The sequence below is a fragment of the Pieris brassicae genome, chromosome 4 (genome assembly GCF_905147105.1).
Source record: "Pieris brassicae chromosome 4, ilPieBrab1.1, whole genome shotgun sequence".
NCBI lineage: Eukaryota > Metazoa > Arthropoda > Insecta > Lepidoptera > Pieridae > Pieris > Pieris brassicae.
Window position 1 is genome coordinate 13,666,388 of NC_059668.1, and position 14,461 is coordinate 13,680,848.

Here is a 14,461-nt window from a genome sequence, read left to right on the forward strand (position 1 = left end):
ACGCTTAAGATAATAGTTAAATTTGCGCTATATTCTTATTTTAGTACATTTTATGCTCTAACTTCAAAATGTTTCTCTATTTTTACGTGGTTTGGTATATATTTATTGACACACATTTAATTTAATTGAATAATGTTGTATTATAGTACTGGTAAGTTATATATTATACATATTTATAGACTGATATTTAAAAAAACGAAAGAGGAGGTTTTTAATTCAATATGTATTTCATTAAACAATTAAATTATTTTATTAATCTATTGTCTGTTGTTTTTGCTTTCGGATTAACAAGAAACCGTTTATAAAAGTTGTTTTTTATAAAGTAATTTTATAACACCAAAAGATTGCCAGGTTTGAATAACTCAACACGATTAAAACAATACTGTGTAAAACATATATATGTATGTGCTCTACGTAAAGGATGTGAAATGTGAAATTCCCACATTCCTGTTAATGTTTTTAAACTAACACTCAATTTTAAAATAATTTTAAATCAGTCACGGGCGTATTGTTGGCGATTGTTCTTTTTGAAAAAATAACATGTGCACGGGGTTAGGGAGGGCTCGTGATAAGCACTTGAACACATCAAATAATGTGCGCGTGACTGGACCATTGTCAGTCGACACCCGAGTAAGCTCTATTTGTCCAGCGATGAGTGTTTAATAACTTCCTTCTATAATCTATAACTAGTCTATGCGTATTGTATGCGCCAATTGCAGACGTATAACTTTAGTTTTTGTTTTGTTTCAGTGTGGCCATGTTAAATAAATATACCTATGCTTTATGGGTACGTCAGGTGACATCGGTCACCATTAGCATTCCATACCCAATTCTAGAACTAAACAAAAAACTTATCATAATACACTTTAATAGTTAATGAGCTTCATATTCATAGATTGACGGAACGTTTTGTATGTCCTTTAAGTGAAACTCACAATTAAAAGGACAGACATATTAAGAACAATTAGTATAGCTGTACATATTAACTCAACAAGTTTTTTTTAAAGCACTAATTATAATAATTAGACGTTTAATATCTATTGAGTCAAAAGTCATTTATTGCCTATGAGCCTATTGTAAATTTTTCATCTATTTTAGGTTCATTTCATGATATTTATAACCAAAAAGATAGATAATGTGTTTATCATTATAAATAGAAATAATAATAATTTAGGAACCCTTTTAGGTAAAAAATACCTGTGTCAGGGGTACTAGCTCTTCCATAATATGTATAACATATGCGTATATAAATATCTATATATACGCATGCGATTTACGTGTTGTTCCCAGGAGAATGACTACTGATGTTGTCATCTGGAACATGGTGTCATGGTTGCAGCTTCATGCAAACGTTGCGTAATACAAAAAAAACTTATAAAAAGAATGGCGGAGAATTTATTGCCAGTTCTTCTCTTCCGCTTTACGCCCTTGATTTCAGAACTGGCAGTAAATGTTAAATTAGAAGCATTTAATGTATACTTCTTTTTATTGACATTCATAAGTCTACATTGTGTTACCTATATGAATAAATGATTTTTGACTTTGACTATATCGTGTGTGTATTTATTAGATTAAAATTAATTCTGAGTTTCGTATTCTGGTCAATTTTTAAATGCGGTTTCCATAGTTCAACAGTCATACCGTTTCACGCAGAAGATATGCCTATAAATGTTATTATGTGATCACAAGCTATAGTGTTCAATCCTATATAATACAAAAATATTTTATTTGAATCGAAAGTAGTGGAATAATAATATTCTTTGTAATAATACACAGAAGACCTATTATCATATACATATATATACCCATATAACTATCTCATTAGCTCTATAGAAATTATGAAATGTATTTATTAACGTACGTCTTCACTGGCACTTTGCGTTCACGAGTAGTAGAAATAATGTTTAAGAGCTTTACGTAATAATTAACTTTTTTTAATTTAAATAATATTGTATCCCTATATAAATATTGTTGCTTTCCCTAACATGGTACTACGAGGGCTTCACTGAATTAAGTACCTACAACAAAGGTCCTGGACTATACTTGTGGCCCGGAGCAGCAATAGCAACAGCCACCCCGACTCCAATATTCAGTTTATGCATCGTGCTATGCCAACTCTGCGACATTAGGGCTACGAACTATATCAAAATTGCATAAACGTGGCGAATCATGAAACATTTGCATTTACCTCTAATTGAAACCTACGAAAAAATAATTAATTAAGACTATGAGAATATTAGATGCTAATAGTGTTTCTAAACGGATGAATGTATGCTTTCTATTGTAACTTTTACAGAAGAAGATTATTAAATTTGTCTAAACCGTACAAAAATTATTACCAAAACGTTTACGTCCTTAGAATAGTAGCTCGATAAATATTTTAGCTGCATACAGAATGTTGTATGAATATACTCCACTTAAGTGTAATGTAGCGGTATTGTTTTGTGTAAATGATGAATCATTTATCCTTGTTTAGAATGCGTAAAAGGTCTGAACCTTTCCTGAAGCCCCGTCTTAAGCGACAAAATATATTGTCACACTCAAAAGTACAACTCATTCAGTATCGTGATTCGTGGTTCGCGTTTCTTCCATTTCCTATTTTATATAGGAACTGAGTTTTGGAGGTGGTAATACCGGATAATAAATTGTTATTATTATATTTTAACGATTTAAAAATGGTACAAGAATGTTTGTTTTAAAGAAAAAACTCGAATCTTCAAGAAAAAATAGCTAATATTTCAAATTTTATCGAATATCTTCATCAAATAGACGCACGCGGTTTTATTCATAAACCACTGATTTATAAGTTTTTGTGTAGCTGTAGTTAGACAGGCCTTTGGATGTATAATTCTAAGTGGGACATACAGGGCAAGGAACGTCGCGTTTACGTTTATCTCTTCCCTGTCCACCATGATTAAACGTTGTTTAAGGAAAGGTGGTTATACAAATAACGAACAGGGGTTTTAATTGATCAAAATACAATAAATTAAGATAAAAACAAGTGCCGTATCCAGAAATATTGTGATTGAGGCCTAGCAAGTGGCACCCCTCGGTCGGTAAAGCGTCACCTGGCGCGGTGACAAACGAGCACTTCGGACATGACGCTGCTCACCGCCTTCAGCTCAATTAATTCGTCTCGTGGTGTCTTGCGTCATCATTCACGTAGACCTATCAGTGACATAGATGGGCTTCATTTTTTTACTTAACATTAAAAAGTTATGTGTACGGCATTTAATAAATAAAGGTTTTGTTGATAATAAAGCCAAACCCTTCCTCAACCGGGAAGCAGTGTTTTCACTTACAAGAAATCGATAGTTGCTTAAAGACCTCTTTTTGAATGTAATTGAGGACTATAATTGACAATAACTAAATAATATTTAATAGTTAATATCTATGTTGCTACGGCGTAGCGTATAGTAGCAGGCACTTAGCTCGTAGCCCGCGGCACTCTGATTTATGTCCCGCCGCCGTTTGCCATGACAATTTATTTCAATTAACGCCTACCCGCCCCCAGCTCTACTGTATCACAAATCAAACTCAGATAAATAATTGAGACGCGCTTCAGAGCAAAATAATTATGTAGTTTCATCGTTCATTCAGATACATATACATTTAAAGATATATATTTTTTAATATTCGGGTCTAAATTTACATATTTCCGAGATCCTTTTATGGAAGTAACAATTTTTCCTCAATTGGACGCTAAACAGTTTACTCAGCGAATCCCAATTGTTCCAGAGAATTCATTTGTTCGCTAAAAGCGTGACTATTCTCAAATCCGACGACGCTCGGCAAACAGAGAGCGGCGGCTGCGAAAAAGTCCTTTTAAAAATGTTGCGGCACGTACGAGGCGCCCATTACAGTGGAGCACCGCGCGCTGTTGATTTAGCGATCTACATCAACTTCACAATATATAATTTTTCTTATGCTGAAATTCCTTCTAATAAAATCACTTGAATTATGTTTTACTACAGTAGCTCTGGGTAACTAAGTTTACATTTCGCGCTACATTAGACAGGCCAAACAGCATAGAAAATTAGCTAATTAATTGATAATGTGAAACCCAGTTCAATCTGCATTCCATTATTTATATCTCTTATTATAAAGCCTATTTTTCTAATCTGACAAATAGTACAAGCGTTTTAACATTTTTTTTTACGTTTTTAATACTTTTAATATCTGTTTCATGATTATTGCTTTCTTTTTAATAGGCAAGTTGGTGATCTACACGCGCTAGACTTTTGGGTTTAAGGCATGTCGGTTTCCTTACGATATTTTACTTCACCGTATGGGTGTTGTGCACATAGATGGACAGTCCTTTAGTGTACAAGGGTTCAAGTCTTTACCTCAGAAACGTCACACGCTGAAACTTCTTGAACGTATATAATCACGAGTTTGTTACATTATTCACAACTCACCACGTTTTCAATGCTTTGAATGGAGATCGAGAGACTGCCACATGAAGTTGACAGATAATTATTTGATATTATGTTTAGAGTCTACTGAAATGTATATTAACACCATATATTGCCCCGAAGTTATATGCAATGTATCCGTTACTTTTGTATATTATATTGTTGCAGATTGTGGTGGCCTTGTGGTTTAAGCGTACGACTACATGCAAATCATGGCTGTGCACGAATAAGTTTATCTATGAGCGCAATTAATATTTTCTCCGTCGCTGAAGGTAAACATCATGAGAAAACCGGCAAGTCTCAAAACCCAAATGTATGGCTCACCTCACCTACTTGTCCATAAAATGATCAAAGATGATGCAATCTGCGGCCAAGGCCAATATTATTTGTAGCTTTTAGTGCCACTAAATTATTATAAGTACTTTACATTGTAGTGTTTTTTTTTTAAGTTTTAATAAAATTGAGTACTCATTGTTATTCTAGTACATTACTCAATTTCATAACAATATTTTTGACAACTTGAATGCCCTGTATAAATGTTTCAATGTTGACATATTCGTCGTTATTATGTACACGTGAAATCGTGTTTATGCTAGGATTAAAACCAATGGCCGGGATCCCAAGTTTTCTAACGACCACCATGTCTGACGTGGCAGCCAACACCACTGGTTTTATTGTGATATTCCTGAAATATAACTTTACATTTAAGTTACGTATTTTTTAGCAAATTTTGAAATGGGATTACAACGCCGACACATTTCTATGTGTGTCCCATTGATTATAGACATATAGACAACAGCAATTATATCTAAATGTTGATTTTTTTTAAAATTATTTTTGTTAAATAATATTTATTTTACTATTTATATTATGGGTTTGTCTAAAATAAATTATGTCTTACAACTCCGCAGCAGCCTCCAGCATAGCGTTCCAATAACAGTTGTTGGCTAGAGTCGTTGCAGGCGACACCTCATCACGACGAAGGAACTCCACAGTTGTTCCTGGACCCGTCACATTTTGCCACGTGTCAATCTATGTAAATACATGCTGTTTATGAGAACTTAGCATGTTTCTAGAACAGCGTTACACTCATTTACGCAATTCATTCAACATTCAACATTTACATTGGACTTCAAAGCTATAATTTATCTTATATAATTTTATGAATACGTAATCTCATTTATCAAAGTGTCGAAAAACTTACTTATTATACATACATATATTGAATTTTTGACCATATCGTATTGGTTTAGCACTATAAGGATAGTGTATATATTTCAGCAAATAAATAAACCTGGTTAAATTGTTTTAAAATTTCCGAGAAATAAATAGATGTTACCATTGTAAATAAAAATTAAAGATTACAAGATTTTGTTTTACCATTTGTTGTATATCAGAGATGCTAACGTCGGTAGCCAGTCTCATATCAATGACCACATTTACAAGGCTCGGCATAATGTTTGTTGCTATTCCAGTCTGCAATAAATGCATATGTTATAATTATTTAATAACTAACCTATACACGGTGTCATGTTTAATGGTTTGAGCTGGATGAAATAAACAGAGATAGATACACCTATATATTATATGTAATCCAAGTTAGTAACCGATTATTTGAGACGCCTAATTAGATATTAATTATTCTGTACTTTCTTTGTTAGTTTTATTAATATAAATGCGATATATTTTACTACTTTGAAATAGATTAATCAATTATCATTGTGAATTAGTCGATTTATTTCTATAATTCCACAAAAAAAGTTTGGTCTAATGGTTTGAAAAGGTCTCCCAACTATTAGGTCGAACTTAGATGATATTTCTTTCTATTTATGCAACTAACATTTGCTTGTATGCTTACCAAGTATGAGGAAACTGGCATGCCTTAAACCTCGACTTATGACGACAAGCACCAACTCAGGGTTAATCACGTACTTATCTATCAAAAAATGAGACAAGTAATCATAGCCCGTAGAGAATTGTAGTTACCTTAATGATATTGATATTCATAGTAGTGAATCGTCCCAACCATGCATTATTCCCTCTCGCCATTACTTCTTTCTGTTCCTTTTGATATTGCAATGTGTATTTCAATATGTAGTCAAGCTGAAATTGTTGTCATGTAATATTAGTGTAATTCTCACAGGTTTTATTTTAACAAACTTCGATTTACCGATAAATAATTAATGAATTTTTATAACGTAGCATTCATTTAGATCTCAACTTTGATTTCGAAGCTGCCGTTGACGTTTTGGTTGGTAAGATACAGCAAGTAATCCGGAGGTATTAGGTTAAATTTGCCGCGGATTTATTTTTTTCCGAATGGTCCGAAAAGGTAATACTAGAAATAACGGAATTCTTTTACTCTAATAACAGTAAACACTGAAATTTAAAATTACTCTGTCCGATAGTTCGAAGAATTTCTCTCAAAATTCTAAAAAAAATCTTCGCCGGGGCTAAAGTGAAAATTCCAAGATGCCAATATCAATTTACTTCTTTGTGAAACTCGATACAGCTTTTCGTTTTAAAATAATCATGAAATTACCTTCTTAATAACACCTTTGTCCGCAATTTCCGAGCCATGTCCGCCTTGCCCATAAAATGTCATATTTATTTCTGAAATTAATATATTAGGTACACTTTAAAGTAGTTAAGTACATTTAGTACTTAGATACGTAATCATTTATAGGCTAGATTTTGATTTATTGGTTAAATTATGTTACGTGACATTTTTATTTGCAATGACTCGAGGAAAATTTTTTTTTAAATTAAAACTTACGTTTATGAATAATCTTTTGTATCAAGCCATATAGAATACATTTGAACACCAAAAAAACTCAATTTGCATTAAATACTTGATAAAAAGACATGATTACAATTATTCACTCGAAATAATTGAAAATTAAAATCAACATAAAAATTTAGCTATTGGTTATATAGGTTCGTGGTACATGGTTTTATTGAGGTCAACATATTTTGGAAGATCATAGAATATTGCAGGTCATCTTCGCAAATCAACGCCGAAATAGTTGATAACTACTAACTAATACTACTTATGATATATATATATATGTATAATTGATGTAATGTAATATGTAAAATTTTACCTTTTAATTATGTAACCTTACATACAGGTATACAGGTATACAAATTAGGTTGTACCACCACAATATTTTTTACCATATTCTTGCAAATAAATTTATATTTTTATCATAATAATAAACTAATTTAAGAAAACGGAGAACGAGAAGAATATATATATATGTGGCGAGGTTAACTCTCAATTAACATTTCTGGGTAGGGCTAGTGTGCAATTTGTATGACTCGAAATTTAACTAAAAAAGAGCGACGAACACTTTCTTGTCAGTTCTTCTAGCCCGCTCTACGCCCTTGACTTGCGGACTGGTAGTAAATGTAAATTTAGAATAAATTTAACATCTTTTCTGTCGACGTTCATAAGTGTACTTGTTTACCTATATGAATAAAGTTATTTTGAGTTTGAGTATAAGTTTGAATAACTTACGCCAAGGTCGTCTGTCCAAGTACGTAGCAAGATAAGTGTTGTCAGGTGCCGTCAGACCCTCATCAAGCACGAAACCGACGTTAAGTCTTTTAAAATCACCACTTTCTATGAACGCCTTAATTCCACGAAAGCCTCCCACTTCTTCGTCTGTAATGTTAATCAGAGTATCTTGGTGTTAGGAGACATAAATTTAGTTATTTTGCAAAGAGAACATAATAAATATGGCTCATAAAAAGATAACGTGTACTATGCACACCAGGATTCTTCCTTGTTTCATAAGGAAATTTTTGCCACGGACCACCACTATGTGGAAACAGCTACCCACCGAAGTATTTCCAAACCAATTCGAAATAGGGTCCTAAAAGGAAAGAGCGTACCAATTCTTAAAAGGCTAGCAGCGCGCTTGCATGCCTTCTGGCAGTGCGAGTGTCCATGGATGGCGATATTACTTAACATCAGATGAGCCTCCTGCCCGTTTGCCTCCTGTTACATAAAAAAGTTAAAAAGGATACCCTCTGTTGGCAGCTAGTCTCTTCGAAGTAATATTAATGATTTTAGGTATTTGGATTAATGAATTCTACTTACAATTTTATAACGAACATTTTGTTTTAAAGTATGTTGGGGCCTCTGAAGGGAAAAAACGTTAGGCGAAGTATTTTTTTTGGGGGATCTTATATTTAGGTTTGCTTTGTGTATGTTCGGTGTTTGTGTCCAAAAACGTCTATTTAATATTTTTTTAAACAGACATATATGCAAATTTATTAAATGTTCGTAAAGAGCTTGTGAGAGATTTTACATTCTTACTCAGACATATGACATCTTCAACGTGCGCCTCGCCTCGCTTCAGCCTTAAGTCCTAGGTTCGTACACCGGCTGTGCGCCGATTAACTTTCTGTATATTTACGTAATTTTACACTGGCTCGTACGATGAGTGAAAACAGCGTGAACAGCATAATGAAATCGATATGCCTAAAAACTCAGGCTCAGAAGGCACTCGAGGCCTTATGCCTTCTGAGCCTGAGTTTAACAAAACAAAAGGCCACAAAACAGATACATGGGTCTGAGGCCCAGGGTGTAGCTCCACTATGTTTCTTTTCTTTTGGATATATTTATTAATAAATTCATTAAAAAAATAAACCTGGTAAAATCGTAAGATGAATAGTCCTCTGTAAAGTGATATTATTGTTTTTCAGCTCTTTGATCGCCTCAAAATGTTGAATTGCTAGGGATTTTGTGTCTTGGGCCCCTCGCCCATAGAGGTCTCCGTTGTTATCAATAACTGCCGCAAACGGTGGGTACTTCCATAAATACTACGAAAAATAACTTTTTTATACAAACATTATAGTTTACATTAGTATTAAAGATGAATTATCCTCTGAGCAATTGCGTGGATTTCTTTCTTGTTCACCAATTCATTTCACTGATTCAACTTCCAAAAGTTTTAAGGCCAAGGCCACCCTTCGTTCTTTCAAGACAGAATTGACAGAAATTAAATACTTTGAATAGCTTAGACACAATGAATATAATTAAATAAGATCGAATATATACATGTACAAGATGTATATTTTATATAGCATACATCGTAGGCAGGAACAACGTCAGAGTGTGTGTTCAGCATGATACTGGGCAGGTCAGGTTTGGCTCCAATCCATGTAAGTACACAGACAGGAAAACCTGCTGGGCGATACACTCTCAACGGTAGGTTTATCTCGTCTGCCAAACGTTGCCAAAACTCTACCACTGAATCTGTAAGGAGTGGAAACTAACACAAGACGTTCGAAGAACAGTGTTTCTATTTTTTTAATTATAAAGCTGTTAAAAACTTATCAATACAAAGGCGAACCTATTCACTTCGAGAATGTTTATAATTGATAGCTGCTGGTACAATGCTTTTGACCTTTTTAGGTATGACAAGATAGAACTCTTGTTTTACATATAAAAGTAATTCGAAATTAAAAGATTAATTTGGAATTACTATAATAATAACTGACTTAATTCTAACTGAACACAATTAATATTGGTAATATTATGCTAATGATTCTTAGTGTTTTGGATAACACCATTTAAAAAATCTTTATTGTTATGATAATACAATACGTAAACGTATTCGTACAGAAGTACAAATGAATATAATAATTTTAAGGTCCTTTAAGACATAATATGCAATTTTTGTCAATTCCTCCTGGTCATTGTGCTTCACAAAATGATTCGAATTCGAATTATGGCAAGAGAAAATCTATTAAACATAAAGTACTTATGAGTTTGCGTATTTATTTGGATTAACCGTTTATAACAGTACTTCCGTTGCCTGCATTATTTATGAACAAAATTGATTATCATAACTATTTAATTTCAATGACATGACTTTTAAAACTCTATCGTAAAGAATCACTCACCATTTAATGAATAACTATGTTCTAATACATATATATTTCATATTATACCTATAACGAGTTATAATGGAGGTTATTTATACATTTTGCGAAAAATATTATTTTAAATAAAATGTAACAAGCAGGAAAATGTATTGGCGTATTAAAACATTGTACTGACTAATTATTATCAATTAATAATAGTAAGATTGTAAACTGACAATGGTATCTAATGATAGACGAATAAGAAAAGTAATAAGTAATCTTCATTGTGTATGACCTTCTTTTTCAACTGTTCCAAAAATTTCGAGCTAAAAAAGTAAGTTCCACTATTATTAATTATGAATCCTTATCAAGTATGTTTAGCCTATAAAGGAAGGTACGAATAATAGCTTACAGACAAGTGTTTTGACGGGAGTCGAAGCCAGTCTAAATATATATTTAAACAACCATTTGCATGCTTACTCAGTAACAATATTATATTTTACTTTAATAACTATTCAATTCATTTTACGAAGGAAAGCAATGTAAGGTCATTGCTTTTTGTCAGCGGTACTATATATACATGTAAATATACAAACCATAATTCTCCGTTTTGCTTGAATCAATCCGAATATATTCTTGAAGATGTTGGACAGCCAATAAGTTGTTATCTGTCAAACCCTTTAATAAACTCTTATGTGTGTAAAGACACAATATGTCCTTCACTAGCAGCATTAGCCACAGAAACTTCATTTTTATTACCGTATACCGTTAATTAAATAAATTCCAAATTAACACTCACTACCGCTCAGGCGTTTTGTATAGAATGTAATATAGATTTGAAAGTACACAGCATACTTAACATATGATAAAATTAATTGCCGATCAACTGACATACGTATCAATTATATATTGTTTATTCTAAACTAACTTCTACGTATGGCTTCTTCTTTAGTTTATATCCTATAAACTAAAATGGCTATTTTTAACAGGGGAAAATGAACAACGATATAGGAAATATGTTTTATTTTTTTGGTCTTTTTCCATTTATATACCTATACTAGTAAGAAAAATTAAAATGTATCATATTTACGTAAAATGATCGTTTTTAAACACTGATAATGAAACAATGATATTTTTAATAAAACAAAAGAGCGTTTGATTAATGACTAATGAATAACTGTTCTGTTTTTCACCAGCTAATTGCTTTTAGAAACGTCTGCTAAATCGGGCAGATCTCCAACAATTTCACTAGTTATAAACTCTATATTTTCTTCTTCCTCTTCGTCCTGTTTTACTCTTTCTTTCTCTTGTTGTGCTTCTAATTCATACAGGGCTGAGTAAACAGAGTTTTTCTCGATCTTTTGAAGTATTTTCTTGTCGTGGAAACTGTGATTATGGGGATTGGACCTGTAAACAAAAGGTATAAATTAATATGGTTTTTATATGTAAAATAAATTGAACAATTCAGTCGACATGTTTGTTTGCTTAGTACATAGATAAAGTAGTGAGATATTTTAAACATTGATGATAGTAGAAAATCTGACGATTTCACGCGAGTAATACAAATAATTTCGATGAATAATTTTATATATTTAAACTATTCATAAAACAAATATAATATACTTCGGAGCGATACAATAAACGTATGTTATCTATATTTTATTACTTAACAAAGATCATGAACAATAAACATAGACAATATCTCGCTGGCCACGATTGCTAAAAAGCACTCTACGTAAGTTATATAAATAATGTAATAAAGCGATTATATTATTGTTGTACTTAAAGGTGAATATTCTTTAATTAAAAAATATATATAATTAACAAGGCAAATTGACGTTCGAACACAGGTGGAGTTTACAAACTCCTTTACAATTTAAATTAAACTCTTTTAACATGTATATACAAATGTTAGTAACGCCATCTTTTGCATGGTATTTGCAATATTTTACTGGATATTTTGTCTGTATTTTGGTTTTATAAACCGGATTAAATCAGTGGGATAATTTTAGGGAATATGTACCATCTAAGATGTAAGAACAGTTTATAAAATGATTACATGATACGGTTTAAACAATTCTTCAGCAGAATCGCATGAGTATGACCTAGTTTGTAAAGTTTATTGGACTGCTTTATCTAATATTATAAATTTGGACTGAACCTAATAAATGTTATTATCGTATGCATAGGAAATACAATAGTACTATATCGACTACAGTCTGAATTACGACTAAGAACTCTTTGGTCAAATGTCGTAAAAAATAATTTGTAGGAGTCACATCCTCCAACTACCACTAAAAGGATCAAGTAGTCGAGCCAATGGGTGTAGTGAAATTTTGATTAGCGGAAATGATATTTGTTTTGATTAAACTTTCTCTTCTTTCTAAAATTTTCTTTTTTTTACTTACCTATTTAATACAACATTGTCCTTTGTGACAAGGGAAGCCATGCACTTGATGTTTCTGTAGTCTATGCACCGCCATCGCTTCACTCCCGAGTTTTGTGTCGATTGTAGATTATAAATATACCTGTTCAAGATAACTTGCAAAGCACCCCGAATTGACACAGTGAATTGTAGATTCGATGATTTAACTGAAATAAATAATATGAGCAGCGTATTTGTATGAAACCTCTGAGTCTTGGTATGTATGTTTTAACTTAAAAGTCTAATTTTCCTATGCAATGCAAAAAAATCTGTATGGAAACATTTAATTAAGTCAAATTTAGTTATTTCAAATACCTTCAACATCATTAGGTTTATTAACTTCTTGTGAATCCTCACACACGGAATCTTCATGTGTTTCAAATCCCATGGAATAATCATTATCGTCATCTCTATCCATTGAATTATTTATATTAATTTTCCTGTAATTTACAAAACTATATAATCACTTAATATTCATACACAGTACAGAAGCAGTGTATGCAGTGGTACTGATTTAAATTAGTACACTTATAAAAAATATTTTATATTGCAGAAAAATATTGCTTGAAAAACACAATGACTACAATGATGTAATTAATTGCACACTTACTAGTGTTACTTAAAACAATGTAATTAATTATTCCATTTAAAACTTACCCTGAAGCTGGACTGCTTTCTGGTTTTATAGATAGATTTCTGTTTATGATAGGCAACCTTGAGACCTATAATTGTTTAATAAATATTAGTCAATAGTCTGGTAGTCTATAAAATTTATAGACTATATAACTATTTAATGTTAGTTAAGAAATAAATAAGTCTTTATTAGTAAATATTCAAAATAAATAGGAGGAAAGATTGTTGGCTATTTCAAAAAACAAAGGTTACCTGTTGTACAAAATGTTCTGTTTTCATTCGTTTTGCAGAACTAGGAGTATCATAGCTAGGTTCATTCGTCTGAGTTACATTTGAAATTTTCTCACTTTGCTAAAAGGAAATAGTCACAAATTATTGTTATACATATTATAAATTTAACATTTTTATTTGGTTTATACTTACAATAGTTTCAAGACCTTTAATTTGAAGTGATTTTCCAGCATCCATAAATGCTGTTAAGCTTGCTGGTGGAACCATTACCTCTCCTGTATATATGTATTCCAGTAACAATGTGAGAATAGAATGAGAGACATTCTGAAAGGAATGAATTTAATTTTGAACATTATAAACTTTTTTTCCAACTGTGGCAATCATAATCAAAACCACTTACATTGAGGAATATTACTGGATGTGTGGAAGGCACTGAAGTAATTAACTCCTTCAAATATGGGCTGGAAAGGGCTATCATAACTTGGTGCACTTTAACAAAATGCCCATCAGCTGCCAAAGTCATGTCAACAAATTCTCCATTCTAAAGACAAAGACAATAATAGGGTTTGCAGCTAAATGTATAAGGCAGATGTTAGGAATAAGAACTTAGAAATAACTAATTTTCAAATCTTGTTTACAATATTTTAGGCTGAGCACTTACCTGTTGCAAAGCACAAAATCCCCCACAAATATTAGTTTTATGAGAATCCCATGTTAACGAAAATTGAGAATGTGTCATTTTTAAACAAGCACTTGTCTTCTTAAAACCAAATATTCATAAAATGTAAACAATTTACAATGCCTTTTTTAACAAGTTTTGCAATACGATGATTAACATATTTTGTATATATTTGGGAAATTGTAGGTAAAAGAATAGTCA

The 14,461-nt window shown here is 31.9% G+C and overlaps 2 protein-coding genes across 3 annotated transcripts; both read right to left on the reverse strand.

Moving 5' to 3' along the window:
• Window positions 1-2,979: 2,979 nt before the first annotated feature.
• Window positions 2,980-11,120, reverse strand: LOC123708800 (aminoacylase-1A-like). 2 transcript variants are annotated; one of them, XM_045659694.1, is made up of 9 exons: window positions 10,889-11,120; window positions 9,515-9,681; window positions 9,074-9,245; window positions 7,936-8,082; window positions 6,958-7,028; window positions 6,402-6,518; window positions 5,796-5,891; window positions 5,317-5,447; window positions 2,980-5,100 (listed from the first exon to the last, which is right to left on the reverse strand). In XM_045659694.1, exons 1-9 carry the CDS (start codon window positions 11,040-11,042, stop codon window positions 4,890-4,892), a joined length of 1,266 nt encoding a protein of 421 aa, XP_045515650.1. In that variant the 5' UTR covers window positions 11,043-11,120; the 3' UTR covers window positions 2,980-4,889. The 2 variants fall into 2 exon arrangements, with proteins under 2 accessions (XP_045515650.1, XP_045515651.1); XM_045659695.1 differs by lacking the exons at window positions 9,074-9,245; window positions 9,515-9,681.
• Window positions 11,121-11,300: 180 nt separating this feature from the next.
• On the reverse strand, window positions 11,301-14,447 carry LOC123708801 (protein abrupt-like). Its single transcript, XM_045659696.1, has 8 exons — window positions 14,243-14,447; window positions 13,982-14,122; window positions 13,774-13,905; window positions 13,603-13,701; window positions 13,375-13,439; window positions 13,033-13,157; window positions 12,701-12,884; window positions 11,301-11,699 (listed from the first exon to the last, which is right to left on the reverse strand). Exons 1-8 carry the CDS (start codon window positions 14,318-14,320, stop codon window positions 11,489-11,491), a joined length of 1,035 nt encoding a protein of 344 aa, XP_045515652.1. The 5' UTR covers window positions 14,321-14,447; the 3' UTR covers window positions 11,301-11,488.
• Window positions 14,448-14,461: the final 14 nt, after the last annotated feature.